This window comes from Lotus japonicus, chromosome 3 (genome assembly GCF_012489685.1).
Source record: "Lotus japonicus ecotype B-129 chromosome 3, LjGifu_v1.2".
NCBI classification, from domain to species: Eukaryota; Viridiplantae; Streptophyta; class Magnoliopsida; order Fabales; family Fabaceae; genus Lotus; species Lotus japonicus.
The window spans coordinates 3,412,481-3,431,291 of NC_080043.1; the positions used below are offsets into that span (position 1 = coordinate 3,412,481).

Below are 18,811 nucleotides of genomic sequence, written 5' to 3' on the forward strand. Positions count from 1 at the left end.
TATATTACGAAAATAAAATATTAAAAGTGATGTGGATAATAACGTGACACATGTCACAATATAACTGGTACAACAAGGCAATGGGTGATATAACCCAAAATTGAGCATGAGTTATTTAGACAACCCATTTGAATATCATTTGCATATTGATTGAGAACAATTGATTTGAGATTAATTAATGATACATCATGACATACATGAAATCTAAAAAATATAACAAATATACTAATATAACAAATTTACTAGACTTGAGACTTAAAGCATCCTTCTTCATGCTATTGATTGTCTTCATCAAAATCCTTTTTTCTTGGGCTAGAAATACTTCTTCTTGCACCTCCTATGAAATTTCTACTACATGACATATTCAAGGGAATGGGTGGATCTGAAAAAGCTCCCGTAGATATTAGATCAAATACAACTTTGTTAGCTGCCTCAGTGTAGTGGTACCCATCCCATATCACTCTAGTGGATGGTTTTTCACAAGAGCCCACAAAAATTTTATCACCATCTACGGTTATAGTTCCCCCGCATACAACTCCATCTATATAATTGTATTTTCCTCCATAGCCACAACAAGTAACTAGTGGGTGCTCAAATCCTGCACATTAATGAATCTTTAAATTAGTAACATTCCTTTTAGGTAAGCTTGATTATTTCAATGAGAATTGAGGTCAATTTGCTTTGGCTCACCATATTTCTTTGGATTGCAAAATAGAGAGTACTTAGCTGAGTAGATATCTACATATGCCATTGAAACCAAAAGGTCCTCATGAAGTTTAGCTAATGCTTCCTTCAATTCTTTGTTGAAATATTGTGCTACTTCATTATATTGCTTTGCACAACCAGAACTATCTCTTTCGGCAGATGGAAATTTAGTCAATATGCCAGGGAGGCACCCGATTGGTCCTGTGTTGTGTATCCAAAACGATCTAGCCCCCAAATCATATATGTTCTTGATCACCAAGTTTCATTCATTTAAAACAAGAAATTAAGAAATTGAGAACTAATATGAAAGTGGCGTTCCATGAAAGAACTAATTTGATTATTGACTCACGACTATATCAAAAGAGTGTTTAGCTACCTTAATATTCGCTACGAAATTGTCGACCATATCATGTATAGAATCACTGACTTGTTGTATAGTCGTGTTACCAGAAAAGGCATCAATAAGATCATTTTGACCAATATCAAATGTGTATAAAGCTCTAGAAAAATACTCTTCTTTGGGCATCAACGTTGAAAACATGCCACCTAACCGACAAACATTTGAAGAAAAACATGCAAAACACATTGTTGTTAATTGAACTCAAAATAACCAAATTATATCAATGAAAATAATTTCTAGACTGACCTTGATCTTTTATGAATTGTGATCTTGCTTTAAACTCTTTGAATTGAAGGTACTGAACTCCTAAGAAGAAAGGACTACCTCGAGGTTTAACACTCTTAGGGAGTATAATTGTTGATCCTAATGTTGCAAAGTTTGCACCATGAGAGAAGTTTGATCCCAGAGAGTCAAGATACGCACTAAGATATGTAAGTCCAAAACTTTGTGCTGAAATTACAAAGATGTGAATGAAAATTAAACTTAAAACCTTTCACTTTACAATGATGAATGATCTAAATGATTATTAAATTTCGACATGTTAGTAAGTGATTGAAGGATAATTTTATTTTTTCCCGAACCACTGTTGAAATTGCAAAGTAATGAATCAAAGTTAGACTTAATATTTAAAGGTGTTATTTATATATAAAGATTCAAGTAAAAAGTGTGTGACCGAGATATGCTTGGCTCAGTTATTAAAGACAAATCACTTCACCTCAAAAAAATTGTGTATTTGATTGTGTGTTTAATGAACAATCTGCAAGTGACATATAATCCTGGAGGCATATCATGAACTATAGTAGTCACTATAACCAAACCGACCAAAACGTTTGCTCTTCATTGAAAAGAGTAAAATATGTGTGTAATTCCTAATAGTTTTGTAATAAATACTATTTTTCCATATATGCATCTAGAATCATGCTTTTTATACTTAAGGTAAGTAAAACATTCCCACAAGAAATAGAACTACGTTACCTATGAAATCAATGATGATTCGGCCATCAGAGTACCTTCCAGCGGGTCTGTGAAAATAAGTGTCTCCATGTGGTGGTTTTGGTCCTTCAAAGGCAGCAGCGTAGCCTCCAGTATCTGAGTTTGAGGCACCAAAATTGAAGATGGCTGGAAAATCACAACCGCCGCCATATACAGGGTTCAGTAGTGTAGTTGACGTAGCAGTGAAAACAAAAACAAAAAGAGATATTTGAGTGATGAAAAACTCCATTACAGAGATGAGTTCATTCAGCAAAACACAAAGGAACCATAAAATTGATATATATGCTTGACACATATAGAAGCTCACTTTTCTGAACTTGAATTATTGGACACTAAATCAATAATAGAATAACAAGAGTGACTTTATAAAAAGTACAAGTAATCCCCCACAAGGTAAGGCGTATCATTTAATTTTGTAGATCCTTTAATATAATATTTCACGTGTGTCATGTGTAGAACATTGTTAATTGGTAATTGGTATAGTGCTCTTGAAATAGTTAGGATTTATTTTTTGGACAGAGAATAGTAGACTTTCAAACAGAATTTTTGCGAGTGCTCCTTAATTATTTTGAAATATAATGGAATTTCGAATTTAATTTTTTTTAGATAAGCAATGATTTTATTACGCACAAGGGGTGCCACCAAAAAACAAGTCAAAACAGATCATTGAATTTAATTGAGTGAGGAGATCAAGATCTTTGCTGCGATAAGAAAGAAAGGGCCGGAAAGCTACTTCGAATATTGAATTATTGATGTGCGTTAACATAGCATAAATTGTACTTTGTTTTTATTATGGTTTTATCTAGGCCTAATTGTTGTATTTGCTATACAAAATTCACATGTTTTTAAGTGTATTCGCAATATGTAGGTAGAAAGAGGGGAAAAAGAGAAAATAGTGAAAAGTTGCTCTTTTAGTGGAATTTTACATGCTAACGTAGAGGCATGATCGTGCTTGCCAAATACTACAACCATGCTCTTGAAAATGAAGCTCCACAACCATGCACTCCTCTTCTTTGCCCATGCTAAGTATTAAAGTTAGCTTGCTAAGTTGCACAACAGAAGCCTCGTGAAAACCTAATTATTTCCTACTTAAAGAGAGGCTAGGGCATTTGTAAGATGGTGGAACTTTAGAGTATTGTTTTGTATGCAGGCTAGGAGGGAGGGAGGGAGGGAGGGAGAGAGAGAGAGAGACTTAATGACGCAAGGCTATGAAACTCCACCTACTAACATTTTTGCCGGTATGAGAGGAAGGGAAAGTACACTTCCCAAGGACAGGGTTGGTCAAACAGGTGCTATTAGTGGCGTTAGGTTTTCAGGCGTCACTCTGACAATATTTATTTGATTCGACGTCAGTTGCATGCTTACGCATGGATGCTCATACCCAACCACTTCAGAGAGAGAGAGAGAGAGAGAGAGACTTAATGGCGCAAGGCTATGAGACTCCACCTACTAACATTTTTGCCGGTCTGAGAGGAAGGGAAAATACACTCCCCAAGGATAGGGTTGGTCAAACAGGCGTCATTAGTGGCGTTAGGTTTTCAGGCGTCACTCCGACAATATTTATTTGATTCGACGTAAGTTGCATGCTTACGCATGGATGCTCATCCCCAACTACTTCAGAGAGAGAGACTTAATGGCGCAAGGCTATGAGACTCCATCTACTAACATTTTTGTCGGTCTGAGAGGAAGTGAAAATACACTTCCCAAGGACAAGGTTGGTCAAATAGGTGCCATTAGTGGCGTTAGGTTTTCAGGCGTCACTCCGACAATATTTATTTGATTCGACGTAAGATGCATGCTTACGCATGGATGCTCATCCCCAACCACTTCACAGAGAGAGACTTAATGGCGCAAGCTATGAGATTCCACCTACTAACATTTTTGCCGGTCTGAGAGGAAAGGAAAATACACTTCCCAAGGACAAGGTTGATCAAACAGGTGTCATTAGTGGCGTTAGGTTTTCAGGCGTCACTCCGACAATATTTATTTGATTCGACGTAAGCTCCATGCTTACGCATGGATGCTCATCCTCAACCACTTCAGAGAGAGAAAGAGACTTAATGGCGCAAGGCTATGGGACTCCACCTACTAACATTTTTCCCGGTCTGAGAGGAAAGGAAAATACACTTCCCAAGGACAAGGTTGGTCAAACAGGTGCCATTAGTGGCGTTAGGTTTTCAGGTGTCACTCCGACAATATTTATTTGATTCGACGTAAGCTGCATGCTTACGCATGGATGCTCATCCCCAACCACTTCAGAAAGAGAGAGAAAAAAAAAACGTGACTGGCTCGAAGGAAAATAAGGGAGAGTAAACTTAGAAGATTATTTCAGGTTTATGTATGGTATTATTAGGTTCATTATGTTTTCTATTAGAATTAGTTATTCCATCACCTTGAAATCTGTAAGATAATAAGATAATGTAAATTTTCTCACTTGAATCAACACATCTTCTGCTATCTCTTTTGAGTGAACGATTGACTTGTCAGTAAGCTCAAGTGAAATGTTAATGGCTCTTAACCTAACTATTCTTAATCTCTATAAAACCGATCGAATAAGGCATTAAATCCACACTTGACCCCAAATCAATGAAACACTTTCAGAGTATATATTTCCCACATTTCAAGGATTGGTGAATTGACTGAATTCCCCTGAATCTTTAAGCTTAGATGGTAATCTAGTTGATCTTTATTGGGTTCTCCATTTTGATTTTCTTCAATAGCTTTAGTATTATGTTGTATTCAGCATTATACTCATTATCATGAATAAGAATACTTATAGTAGCCAATGCAGATTGGCCTTTACCTTCTTCTTCAAGCTCTTGGGAACTCCCTTTAGTGCGAATTCCTACGATCAATACAGAGGCAAAACTTGATTGTGCTTCTTCAGCTTTAAGTGCATCCTCTTTTGTAAGTCCAACAAGTGTGATAGTCTTAGCTTCCTCCCTTGAGTTGGGCTCTGTTTGTGAAGGAAGTGTGTCTTGTGTCCTTGGAGTTGGGCTCTGTTTGCGAAGGAAGTGTGTCTTCTATGTAGTGATGCATCCTTCCGGCAAGGAGGACAATCAAGCCGACACCTTATCCGTAAGGGAGAGAATGGAAACAACCTCAAACGAATAGTGTCAGTAGGAACATGGTTGTACTTAATGTACCTATGATTTTGATCCCAATATATCTTTATTAAATTTAATCCCTCAAAATTTTCAATAATTATAATTAAATCCATCGACTAGTTTTATACCTAAATATCTCAAATTCTCATTTTTCTTTGCGAATCTTTACTAATAAGTAAGTTTAAATCACTTTAAACATTCATTCGATAAAAACACATCAGTACAACAGTACTGATATATCCATAGAGTTAATTCACTCTGATTTTAAGTTAATCAAATTTATTTAAGTGAAAAGTATAGAGTGAATTAGTATTGAGCTTGGCGCGCGGTCAAAGGGATTTTACCCCTGCGGAAGCTTCTTCATGCGCGGGGTGTTGATGTTGAGGAGGTGTGTCCACTTTGCCATGATGAGGAGGAGTCTATCAACCACATTTTGGTCTCATGCCCGGTGGTGAGTCGTTGGTGGTTCGCTCTCATGGGTTCTTTACGTGTTGAGGCGTATGGCTCGGTGCAAGGTATTTTGCAGTATTGTTTTGATATTAATGATGTAGATATGGCTTCAAGGTGTGTGAATTTTGTGTGGGCTATATGGGAAGCTCGCAACAGGTTGGTGTTTCAAGGCATTACGTCTTCGTTGGACGTCTTGGCTTCTCGGTTGCAGATGATTCATGCGCCCCCTAGCGTCTCCATTTCTCCTCCAGGACGTGACTTTGCAGCAGTGTGGAAAAGGCCTCAACCGAACGTGACCAAGCTCAATTTTGATGGCTCTTGGAAGACTAATCGTGCGGCGGACTTCGGTTGTGTAGCGCGGAACCACCACGGTGAGGTTATGGCGGCAGCAACGGTCTCTCCGGTGGATGCTTCATCTCCATTGATGGCTGAAGTTCTTGCTTTTAGATGGTGTCTCTCTCTTGCAGCTGATCTTTTCTTCCATGATATAGAGGTGGAAACAGATTGTCTCAAACTCTATGAAGCTTGGAACAAGCATTTGCAGGGAGCTTCTTATTTTATTTCTATTCTTAAAGATTGTAAGGATTTGGTTTTATATTTTTCTAGTTTTCGTTTGTCTTTTGTCGTCGATCCGGTAACTCTGTAGCTGATTACTTTGCTAAGAACTCCTCAAGGTATCCCAACTGCGTTTGGATTGAGAAGGTTCCCCCAGATTGTTTCGGTTTGGTCGCGTCTGATGTAACTACCTCTATGACCTCTTGATTTTAATATATGTTCTACGTTAAAAAAAAAGTTAGCAAAAATCATATAGTCTTAATTAATAAACATTTTCTATGTTTTGATTCTATTATCTATAGCAGGGCCCTTACATATTTGTTATGATCAAATGAGAAAGTCGCATTTATTCCACACTAGTATATGAGGAGGTGATTCATTTTTTATAGATAACCGACACACCATTACTCTTGTTTACCTAGGTCCTAACCAAAGCACATGCAGTCGCATGATAAGTCCAAAAACACTAATCATTCTATAGCTTATATAAAATGAGTTGTATTTATCCTCCACTTTATTCAGAGAATGAGTTCACATGATAAAAATAGAATCATATTATGTGCCCCCAATTACATTCTCTTTTTGTTCCTCTAATCCTCTGAGTATTAAATCTGTCACGCTTTGGATCCTCAGTAAACTATCTCACGGTCCAACTGACCCCATATTTCTGGTTCATGATATTCTAATATCAATGAAATTTTCATGTGAATTTGTTACCATTTTCAAATTTTATTTATTTGTCACTTGTATAAAGTATTAATTAAATTTTATTGATAATAACGGGATATAATTCTTAATGATAATAGGAAAATTGAGTAGTCAAAATCTAAAAAAATAAAGATATATCAATAAGTCAAATAGCAATATTAATAAAAATGTAAAAAAAAATTATTAATACAAATGAGAATATTATCACCGTTAATTTTTTATTTCATCTTATTTATTCTTTTTTTTTCTTATCACAACATCCATCACATATTATATGATTTCTCTAAAAATTTTCCTTGTTTGAATGAAGGGAAAACTCGGGGCCCCACATAAATTAATCTCTTGTTCTTGGTTCGAACACTCAAAGAAGGGGTAGCCCCTAAAGAGTAGAGATATTGCACTAGAAAGATAGAAGATAACTGAATTTCATATGTATGAATTGATCAAATGCGTCAAAAGTCTTTTACAATTGGTAAGTGTCCTCTACTTATAGGGTGGGAAGTGAGCTTCCCGCGCTACTGCCTCTAATGGGCCTATTGGGCCTCGCCTTGGCCAGCGAGACCCAACTACGGATTGTGCGCCCGCCCCTTAGCGAGAGTCCCTCTGGGCGTAGCCCCTTACTCCCAGTCCATCTCTCCTCTCCATTATCCTTGCGAACCAAACACGAAAGATTCTATAATCCTTTCCTTTTCTCTTCCTTCCTTTATCTTCCCCCAAAACAAACATAATGCAAGTCTCAGTGAATTTTGGGTGATTAAAGACAAAAAGACATTATTTCCCCTAAACAAACATGGTACTATAACCAAACAATAGATAGTGGGTCATATTCCAGAAATTGAATGAGTTGAAACGCATGTGTGTATAGATGCATTTGTCAGACACTGACAGCTCTTTGCGTATCCATCATGCATGAGAACCTCAAACTCAAACCTGCCGTCAATTACAACCTTCACCCATTTTTCTGTGATCCTTGCTTTTCTTCAGCTCTATCCAACCTCACAGACAATGACACCACCCCTTTAATATTCATCCTAATTTCTACTATATATTATTATTCAATATTATTATTGTCTGCAAACCTATATATTATTATTCAATATTCATGACCCTTTTCTGAAATTTGCATAAAAAATGTCCATGATTGTTGATTTCTCCTAAAGTTAAGATTTTGATGTTGGATTCTTCGCTGTGCCACTACCAAACCAGATAATCACAAAGGGTATAGTTCTATGATTGGAAAAAATCAAAAAAATACAAACTATTTTTTTTATTTTGTTGTTTTTGTTATGCATTTAAATTTTGCTAATTTTGATTAATTCTTTCTAAAAATTGAATCTTTTTGTCATTTTAGGATTGCCCATGATTTAGAATTGCTTGTTAAGAGAAAAAATCAAATTGGGTACGAACAAAATTTCTTGTGTGGAATTTTGGTGAGTGATGCAGAGTGAAGAAGGTGGTTGTGGAAATGGCGAATCTGGTTCCTGGTGTGCTTCTGAAGCTGTTACAGCACATGAATACAGATGTGAAGGTTGGAGGGGAGCATAGATCATCACTGTTGCAAGTTGTGAGCATTGTTCCTGCGCTTGCAGGTGGAGAATTGTTTCCGAATCAAGGGTTTTATCTGAAGGTTTCAGATTCGTCTCATGCTACGTATGTTTCTCTGCCTGATGAAGATGATGATCTTATTTTGAGTGATAAGATTCAGCTGGGGCAGTTTGTGTTTGTGGATCGCGTCGAGGCGGCTTCGCCGGTTCCGATTTTGAGAGGGGTTAGGCCTGTTCCGGGGAGGCATCCTTGTGTAGGAACACCTGAAGATATTGTTGCCACTCATCCACTTGCATTTCTGAATAATGGTGGTGGTTCTTCTGGGGAGAAGGTGAAGGAGAAGGAGAAGGAGAGGAGAGTGAGATCAAATGGGGTTGGTAGTGGTGGTGGTGGTGGTGGTGGTGGTGGTATGGGAGAAGGATCAGAGAAGAAGAGTGGTCTTCTTGGTAGGTTTAAATCACAGGCTCAGCCAACAAAGCCAGCAGCACTGAAGATTGATGTGAAGAAGGAACCGTTGCCTCGGATGAAGTCTATGAATTCAAGGTCGATTCCTTCGTCGCCGAGTAGTTGCTACTCGTTGCCGACTTCTTTTGAGAAATTTGCCAATGGGGTGAAGCAGCAGCAGGCAAAGGTTAGTGGTAAGAGGGTGGAGAAGGTCACTGCAAATGTGGGAGTGGTGGAGACAGGAAAAGGTGGTTCTTCTGGGAAGAAAATGGTGGTGGGGAATCCAATCAGAAATTGGATGCAGGGTATTGACCTTGGGGCTAAGGTTCTGCGGAAGAGCTGGGAAGGGAATATGGAGGTCAAGACTAGAGAGTCTCCCAGAGCTAGGGGTGCTGCCAAGGTTGATCCTAAGCCTGAAGTTCGTAGCTCGGTGAGTGTGATATAATTTCATCTTCATTCTTTTGGTTTTAGTGCATGTTTGGAGATCTTTTTTACATTTGATTTTAGAGCCATAATCAATTATAGGGACAAGCTTATGTGAGTAATTTCTGGAGACATGAAGTGATTTTGATAAAAGAGAACCTGATTCAAACATGTTATTAGTTGCAGCTCCTGATGTCAAACACTAAGCCTTGTAGGATATATTGCATCTTTGTTTTGTTCTTTTTTTCTGTCCCTTTCAAATTTCATGTGGAATATGTGCTATGTAGTATAGTTGGTGTTTGTGATACCTGGATTTCATTTCCTTTGACTTTTGATTCAATCAAGCCATTATCTTCCTTACGTTTTATGATCTACCAGACTCCTAGGAGAAGCTTCTCGAATGGGAAGTTGCCATCTAAAGAAGTCCAAGCACCAACAAAGTCTTCCAAGGACGAACATAAGACTCAGATGTCTATAAAGAAGGCTACTGCTAATGGAACTTTGGAGGAACAAGAAAAGTCAAGTAAACAAAGAACTTCCATTGGAAAGAAATCAGCAGAAGTTGCTAACCACGGACTCCCCGGAAACTTGGTCAAAGTTTCTCTCAATAGTAGAAAAGTGACAGATGCAAGTGTTCAATGGGCTTCACTCCCCTCATCTATTTCAAAGATTGGAAGGGTATATTCATTGAAAAATCCTTGGCTTTTTACACTTAATTTCTTTGATTCTTGGCTGTCAATTGTCTAAGCATTCATGAATACAAATATAATAAGTATGCTGCAAGTATAATAGTTTTGGATATATGCATGGATTACACTTTGATGAACATTCTGTGTCCTTGTTCGAGTACAAGCCCTTCAACCAATTGATGCATTGTTCAGAAAATTATATATGGCTTACTGAATCTTTCTGTTCAAATTATAAATTTTGTAACTGTATTGTTTCATTCTTATTCCATGGTCACCTTTGTGACAGGAAGTTATGAGGCACAGAGATGCGGCACAGATAGCAGCAAATGAGGCTATGCAAGAGGCTGCCGCCGCTGAGAGTTTGCTGCAATGTCTAAGGTATGAAAATATTCAGGAGATTAACTTCATGCAACTAAGTATAGATTATTCTTCTGGACTGCTCGATTTGTTAGATCAGGTCTTAGTTCTTAGTGTTACTCCACACTGCCGAGATTAACTGTGTATACATGAAAACCTAGATATATTGCTGATAGTTGTACTTCTGAGTGAGTTCTCCATCTACTGAAGCACAACACTTCTAGAGGATAGGGAAAACATTTCTATACTCGGTTCAGTTAAGATGTAAATCAATAAATCATTCTCAATCAAAAAAATATTCTTGCTACTTTACTATTATCTATCACTTTTACGATATTCTATGTAATCATCAGATGATACAGATAAGAATGTAGAAACTGAGGCATTTGCAGGAATCCTGAACTTCATTACTTATTAGCAATGTTATATACAGGTTTTCTTCACCATTTCGTCCTATTTGAAGCTATTTTCCCTATTTCATTACCGGTCATGTATTTATTAGTAATAGTCTGTTTTATCATTCCTTGGGTATCTCTTGTCAACAGTTGGATAGATTGTCATTATAAATTCCTGCCCCTGTATTTCTGATGTTTTTTTTATACTCATACCTGATGAAAGTTATATTTGCATTTTCATTTATGTGCTTGGAACTGATATAGCATCTTGCAAATCCACTGGCCATACTCATTGTTCTTGAGTACATGTAGTTCATCCAAACTAAGTAGGCTTGGAACGGCACCTGCATGACAAATCCTGGATCTTTGTACTTATTTTGATTAAAATATTTCCTCCATTGTTCTTTGTGTTGAGATTTAAGAAGTCGACTGAAGTCCTAGGGCTACGTTGACTAGAGATATGGCCAAATAAGTCATTGTATAGAGCAATCCTCACCCATGAACTAGCTTTAGGGATAGAGTTAAGCCTAACCTGAATTATATGATGGTGTCATAGCTTATCTTAGATTCGTTTGTTGGAGACTACCCATAATTTCACAATACTACTGAAAATCATTGTAGCTTATGCCATGGTAAGATGCTGATTGTACAGCAGAATTTTGAATTTCCGGTTTAACCGTCAATGCAGTTAACCCATTTCAATAGACTATTCTATTATGTGGAAATGTTGTAATTCAATGCCACATACCAAGTTGTACTTGTTGCTAACACTTTTTTGTGATGTTTCTGGCAGTAAGTATTCGGAGTTAACAAATTCTGCGAAGGAAGAGAACCCCCAGCCAGCAGTAGAGCAGTTTTTAACTCTTCATGCTAGCCTAAACAGTACCCTGATGATTGCTGAATCATTATCTAAACCCATTCCAGATGGTTCATCTCCAGATTATGAAAGGAGCAAATTGGAAGAAGCACTGAAACTAAAATCAGAAAGACAAAAACACGCATCTTCATGGGTCCAAGCAGCATTGGCCACGAATCTTTCATCCTTCGCTGTTTTCACAAGAGAACCTCAATCATCCAAGCTTCCAGCTTCAAGTAATTCTCAAAATCAGAAGACTCTCATGGGAAATCAGCCCATGTTAGTACTACACAATTCTTCAAGTGAAGATTCTTCATCAAAAGTTCCTGGGAAAACTCGTCAACCACTTTATTCCAAGCACGCCTCACAAGGAGCTACTCGCAAACCTGGTGATGGGTCAGCAAACAGGCACAAGCAGCTAGTCCAACCACCGCTCCCGGAGTGGGTTAGGGGAAATGGCCTCGATGAGGTGGTTAATTTGGCTGAAATGTTGCAATTACAGTCCCGAGACTGGTTCGTAGGATTCGTTGAGAGGTTCTTGGACATTGACGGGGACAATACCTTGTCAGATAATGGCCAAATTGCAGGTATGCTCTCTCAGCTGAAGAGTGTAAATGATTGGTTAGATGAGATAGGGTCGAGCAGGGACGAGGAAGACGAGGGAGAATCATGCCAGATTCCAGCAGAGACGATTGACCGACTAAGGAAGAAGATATACGAATATCTTCTTACTCATGTTGAGTCTGCTGCTGCTGCACTCAGTGGTGGACCACAATCATCATCAACTCCGATCCAAACAACACAGATTAAAGGCAAAAGGTGAATGAATGAGTACATAGCTTAGCTTAACAATTGCATAAGTAGGGTAGAGTGGGACTAACCTTGGTCACTCAAAGTTGTCCAAAAATCAAGATCCCCTCAAAAAGATCATTTTTTCCCTCTTTCTAATCTGTTTGTACATAAATCCTACATGGGGTTTGAGGTATAGATGGTGGAGTGCTAATTATTTATTAGAGGGACAATGGAGATAGCAAATGTGATTTGTGAAGATATTTTCTTTCTTTGATTTTTCTTGATATTGTTCAAATGAAATCATACAAATTAAAACGGTGGAAGATATCAGTAGAAACTTTTCCAATCCTTGCCTTGAATGTGGTTCTTTTATGGCATCATTGTTCTTGTGAGTATCAATCGCAAACAGTATCTAACTGGTGGGGTGCATTAGGACAATTGACAAATGAACTACTTAAATCTGAATAGGAATAGTTTCTACTGTGTTTCTCAAATCATGTGTGCAGTATTTTATATGTAAAGTTGAGGAAATAAATCCTAAGCCAAATCTTAAATCAATTCAACATCTCATCTTGCATTTTTGTGGTTATTTCACTTGATATCAAAGCTTAGACTCTTTTGAAAAGAAAAAAAAAAAGCTTAGACTCTGGATTAAGCACCTTGACGAGTACCAAAGAGTATATCCATAAAAATATGGTTGAAGCTTAGCTCAAGAAACTCCAACAACATCTATCTATCTTGTTGAAGGTCACTTAGTGATACGTCCTTGAACCTTCAATGAAGAATTTTAATAGACAAGATGATGCTCTTTATTGAGTCCACACACGTTGATATATGTTACATCATATAGTCTACGATTTGTGTGCATATTGAATTATTGATGATAGCAATAATCCTAATATGATATGATAGAAAAAATAAATTGCGATAAAAAAGAAGAAAAAAAAGTATAGTGTGAATATATTAAAACTCATACCACTTGTAAGTGAAATCAAAGAAATTAAGAGGTAGGTGGTGCAAGATGTTTGCCTCTTGCCAGATACTCAAAGACAACAATCACACATCATCATTGTCACCCACCATACAGATGATCTCCCTTTCACACTGACAACCTAACTTGGCCAACTCCACTTAAAATATCAACTGATATAAAATCTGAATCAAAATTATTACGTAGGCTCACAAAAATTTAGCTTATTCCTTATATATATATATAGTTGAAGTGGTAAGGGTTGTGAACATATAGATCGAGAGAAAGGTTCATGGATCAATCATTGAAAAAGTAATTTATCTTTCTGATGTACAAAATATAAAAATTATGCTCATTATATCTTTCACTAATAAGTTTGTTTCAAAAAAATTGTGCGATTTTAATCTCACTATTTTAAAACGAGCAGTTTGCATCCTCAAATTTGTATCACCATCAATTTTAGACCATCCATATAATTTCTAACAGAAGCAAGTGACATAGCGTTAACTAAATAAGGTGGCATGCATAATGTATTTCCAAGTAATTATATAAATGAAAAATCCTGTTTTGAAATAGTGGTTAAGTGGGGTTTACCGGACAAGTTGGGACGAGCTGTACTCGTCTTTCACTAACCCTAAATATTGATCGAATCCAATTATTAAACATTTGAACTTAACCACTTAAACAAACGAAATCCAATGAAGTGCGAGTTTGATGAACTTAGAACGATGATATGATTATCCGAAGAAAACAAAAATGATATGATTTGAAACAAGTTGTCCACGTGGAATCATTAATACATTAAATATTTGCCAAAATTTATGAGGTCGTGTGATGATTGAAAAATGGATACTCTTTCGTCACCTCACAAAAACGAGAAACAAAATCATATATAATGAGAAAGACACAACAACATGATGTGAAAATGAATGAATGTTGATGAACATGAACAAGAGGTGGTGGTGCAAAACACGGTGGTAGTAGTAGATACAAGAGGACGAAAAATCTTCAATTTCAACCCAACACTGAATTGAGTCAACCCACCAATTTTCATTTCCCAGATGCAGATTCTCTCCAAAGCTTCAACTGCCATGGCCACCTTCCCTTGTTCTAGGGTTTGTCTTTCTCTCTCTTCCCTCTTTTTTCTTATTCATTCGTCATGATGATAATTCTCCATTTTGTCTATCTCGTTGTTGTAAATTTTAATTTTTTTTCGTAAATTATGGTGAATTATGAAGAAAAAACTAAAAATTTCATGTGGGGTTTTTTTCATTTGAGTTTCCAAGGGAACAAGAGGGAAAAAAAATCTTTTTTTTTGTCTTCCAATGGTATGAATGTGTTGTGTTTTGTTTTTGGTCCCTGTCATGATTTGTTTTACCGTAGCAACTCAATCATTGATAGATGTATTTTTTTTATTAGAAAAACATTGGTTTGCTTGTTTTATTTGAGAATTATATGATTATATGTGTCTTCATTATTTGATTTGGCTTATGTATTTGGATTTTCCTTGCTATCATGTTATGTTACAATGCAATTCTAGATTTAATTTTAAGGTGCTTGCTTCAGTTACGCTTTTGCATTTATATGTTGTATCATTTGTTTGTTTGTTTGTTTGTTGTGATTGTAACCTATCAGCAATAGCTAGAGTTGTTTTTGACTTATTACTTTGATTGAAGAGGTCACTCACTATTGATTATTTGGCAATGGAGGTTGATTATTTTCTGTTTCTTAGATGAGAACTGGGTTTAGCGTGTGGCCGGATGTGAGACAGCTTTGCTTTAGAAAAGACTTTCTATACGGATTTATGAGGTTCTTTTCTACTCCGTTGAAAACACTGCGTGGGGGAGCTAGTCGCTCGCTCAGAGTGGCTCGGTTTTGCAGTGTTGCAAATATGTCTTCCTCGTTGCAGATTGAATTGGTGAGAGCAGGTCTCTTACTGCTTTTATAAATTGTTATGGTGCAATTGGATTAAGTATTATCGTCAAGTTGCCCAAGCTGATAATGTTTCTCAAGAAATATGCCGTAGGCCTAATTTGTGATATGTTATCATGTTTTTGAAAAAAAATTAGGTACCTTGCCTGAGGGACAATTATGCATATCTTTTACATGATGTGGATACGGGTACAGTTGGTGTTGTTGACCCTTCTGAAGCTGTGCCTATCATAGATGCGTTGAGCAGGACAAAACGAAATTTGACATACATACTCAACACCCACCACCATCATGATCACACTGGTGGAAATGTGGAATTGAAAGAAAAATATGGAGCAAAGGTATGGTATTTATATCTTCTTGCTCCACTTTTTATCAATATTCTCTATGTAATTTCAGTGAATAGCATTGGAGAATAATAACAAGAGTTTGTTTGTGTTTGAAATACAACTCCCCTTGTATAGAATAGATTAGCAGTGGGGTTTACCTCTTGTCCAACTTAGCATTCATGTTTGGCCTAATAACTATGAAATTTGGCAAAATAAAGTGTTGCAAATTTGAATGGATCAGTTATTGACAGTTTGGCATATTAAGAACTTCTGTGACAAATCAAACAATTTGGAAGAGTTGATTGGAGTCTGTGATGTGTGTTTCTAAATTATGCTTACTTAAGGAAAAGATCTAGATTATCCAAAAGCAACATTTGATGTAGTTTTTATATGCTTACTCATTATACTTAGGGTAAATGTTAACCTTTCCTTTGTTGCTAAGGTAATTGGTTCGGGAGCTGACAAGGAAAGGATCCCTGGGATTGATATCTATTTGAATGATGGTGATAAGTGGATGTTTGCTGGCCATGAGGTGCATGTAATGGACACGCCTGGTCACACCCGAGGTCACATTCATGCCCTATTTGCAGTTTTAGTGAATCATCTTAATGTTGATTACTTGATTTTTATTAAAAGCGGCGTAGTCTTTTGTGGCTCTTTTTTTCCCTGCTAAATTTCTATTTATTTATGCTGAAGCAGGCCACATTAGCTTCTACTTTCCTGGATTTGGGGCAATTTTTACAGGAGACACTTTGTTTAGCTTATCATGTGGCAAGCTCTTTGAAGGAACCCCAGAACAGGTTGGATTGAATTGCATTTACTTTTCCACATTCATTTTAAGATTTGAGCTAGTCGTAAGTCGTTGCATCTTTGATGTCTCATAGTTTGTATATCTTGTTTTACCCCTTTGTCTGAAGTCCTTGAAATTTTGGAATACCTTCTTAAAGGGACTAGATTGAATAATGTTGCTTTCACCCCCTTCTTTGGGGTGGAAAGAGGTGGAAGGAGGAGAGAGATAGGAAGAAAAGAAAAAGTAAGAGAGAGAAAGTATGAGATGTGATAGATGATAAGAGGAGAGAGATAGAAATAAAATGAAAGGAAATGAGGTGTGAACATATCATTATTGGACTAAATTTGAATTGCAATTAAATGAGGACTTTGGGATAACTGGTACCCTTTTCTGCAACTCACAACCTGTGAATGTAAGATGCCTGTATAAAATATGTTACTGTTATTTGACTTATTTCTGGAAGGCCTTATATTTGATGAGGTTAGGGGAGTCTTTTCCATAACCCATTATATGTTTTTTATTTTTAAATTGCAATCTAAGTGTACGAAAAGTTTGATTGAATCATATGTTGTGCCATTTCTTTCTGTGTTATTCAATAACAGTTATTGTCTGATTAAGAAATTAATACAACAACAACCAAAGCCTTATCTCACGAAGTGAGGTCGGCTATATGGATCACTCGATGTCCATTGCGCATGATTAAATACTTGTCTAGTTATTGTTACAATAATGCTTCCATTTTGTTCTCTGAATATATGTCTTTGTGAGGATGTGCACATCATACTTTTATGTCGAGAATATTGGATATTCATGAGTTATGAGAATATTGGATATTCATGAGTAAATATGCTGATGCAATGTGTGGTTGTGAATGCAAGCCAATTCTTGCGTGTCAAGTCACTTGATAAGCCTGTAAAAGATGTTATATTTTCAATTATTTAGAATTTCATCCATGTTACAGATGCTATCTTCTCTAAGCAAGATCATGTCTTTGCCAGAAGCTACAAGTGTATACTGTGGACACGAATACACATTGGTTAGTTATTTTCTACTTTCATCCTTCATATAACTTTGTTTTCTTAGCCCAAGTGCTGCGGAATTTACATTGATGCTTTGGGTTTGGCAGAGTAATACAAAGTTTGCACTGTCTATCGAACCTGAAAACAAGGAACTTCAAGCTTATGCTGCTCATGTAGCTTCCCTTAGAAATAAAGGCTTACCCACGGTAAGTTGTTGAACCACGTTTAATTATTAATATTTTTCACGCGCCACAAATCACTGTTATCAAGCTTTGTTAGTGTGTTTGAATCCTTTTATGTTTTGCTTTAACCAAATGACCAATTACTGTTTTTCCAGATTCCAACCACGCTGAAGATGGAAAAGGCTTGTAATCCATTCCTCCGTACATCCAGTGCACAAATCCGGCAATCCTTAAAGATTGCAGCCACAGCAGATGATATAGAAGCCCTGGCTATCATACGGCAAGCAAAAGATAATTTTTAAATTTTTTTATTTAAAAGTGTAAAGAGACTTGTGGCATGTTTGGATTAGCTTCTAATAACCCAGAATCAATTCAGATGCGCAGATGCTTCTTCCCTTAATTGATTTTGGTTATAGAATCAATTGTAGAAGGGTTTCCAAATATGCACTTCTTTTGTATAGAGTAGGTCAATGATCCATCATGGAACATTGTTATGCTTGATGCTATCTTCTCAATACGGTTTATGAATTTTGGTTTTGAGTTCATTTGGAAGTTATTTTAGTGAACTAGATAAAGAATGTGTGGTTTGTTGGCAAGATGGGGTTCAAAATTTGAATGGATGTATATGGAAGATCCTTGGTTTATTGGTGCTTGAGAGATTTGTCACTTGAGGATTATTAATCCTTTTTGGTTCTATTTGTGATTATGACATTGTTTGGTTGTTTCTTTAGGGTAACTTGACGTATCAATTCATGTGGTTCTCAGTTCTCACTCTCTGTTGTTATCATTTTAGAAACGGCCTTCCTAGCCACGAAATGTAATAAGATTGTGACCTTTGACACTGATCTATTTGTTATTAGCTAAACATTAAAAAATTGTTATTAACTAGCGGATCTTGTAAGTTGTAAATATGTATGTATATAAAAATGTAAACTATTTTAAAATAGGTTGATGACTGATAGAATATATATGTAATTATGTACTTTGATAATTAGAATAGATTTTATAAGAATTAATTGGGTAAGCTAAGACACAATCTAGGTTTATCCTTTGAGCATTCGAAGAATGCTAGATGAGGCCAAAGGAAACTGGGTTTGGGCAATTGAATAAGATCTTATGAACCTATCAGACTTATCTCATTGTTTAATGGGCGAGTCTCCCTTCAGACTC

The 18,811-nt window shown here is 36.6% G+C and overlaps 4 protein-coding genes across 4 annotated transcripts; 3 read left to right on the forward strand and 1 right to left on the reverse strand.

Annotated features, from left to right (window-relative positions):
• Positions 1–18: 18 nt before the first annotated feature.
• Positions 19–2,432, reverse strand: LOC130748211 (GDSL esterase/lipase ENOD8-like). The gene is made up of 5 exons (XM_057601378.1): positions 2,081–2,432; positions 1,352–1,555; positions 1,082–1,251; positions 691–952; positions 19–598 (listed from the first exon to the last, which is right to left on the reverse strand). Exons 1-5 carry the CDS (start codon positions 2,391–2,393, stop codon positions 276–278), a joined length of 1,272 nt encoding a protein of 423 aa, XP_057457361.1. The 5' UTR covers positions 2,394–2,432; the 3' UTR covers positions 19–275.
• A 3,248-nt stretch (positions 2,433–5,680) lies between these two features.
• On the forward strand, positions 5,681–6,301 carry LOC130742639 (uncharacterized). Its single transcript, XM_057594743.1, has one exon. The coding sequence runs from the start codon at positions 5,681–5,683 to the stop codon at positions 6,299–6,301; it is 621 nt and encodes a 206-aa protein (XP_057450726.1).
• A 1,490-nt stretch (positions 6,302–7,791) lies between these two features.
• Positions 7,792–12,765, forward strand: LOC130745496 (uncharacterized). Its single transcript, XM_057597792.1, has 5 exons — positions 7,792–8,137; positions 8,270–9,337; positions 9,709–10,008; positions 10,306–10,397; positions 11,565–12,765. The coding sequence occupies exons 2-5, from the start codon at positions 8,384–8,386 to the stop codon at positions 12,448–12,450; spliced, it is 2,232 nt and encodes a 743-aa protein (XP_057453775.1). The 5' UTR covers positions 7,792–8,137; positions 8,270–8,383; the 3' UTR covers positions 12,451–12,765.
• Positions 12,766–14,227: 1,462 nt separating this feature from the next.
• Positions 14,228–18,335, forward strand: LOC130748454 (hydroxyacylglutathione hydrolase 2, mitochondrial-like). Its single transcript, XM_057601672.1, has 8 exons — positions 14,228–14,504; positions 15,122–15,307; positions 15,459–15,662; positions 16,093–16,216; positions 16,350–16,450; positions 17,402–17,476; positions 17,567–17,665; positions 17,797–18,335. Exons 1-8 carry the CDS (start codon positions 14,451–14,453, stop codon positions 17,941–17,943), a joined length of 990 nt encoding a protein of 329 aa, XP_057457655.1. The 5' UTR covers positions 14,228–14,450; the 3' UTR covers positions 17,944–18,335.
• The last annotated feature ends 476 nt before the right edge of the window (positions 18,336–18,811 follow it).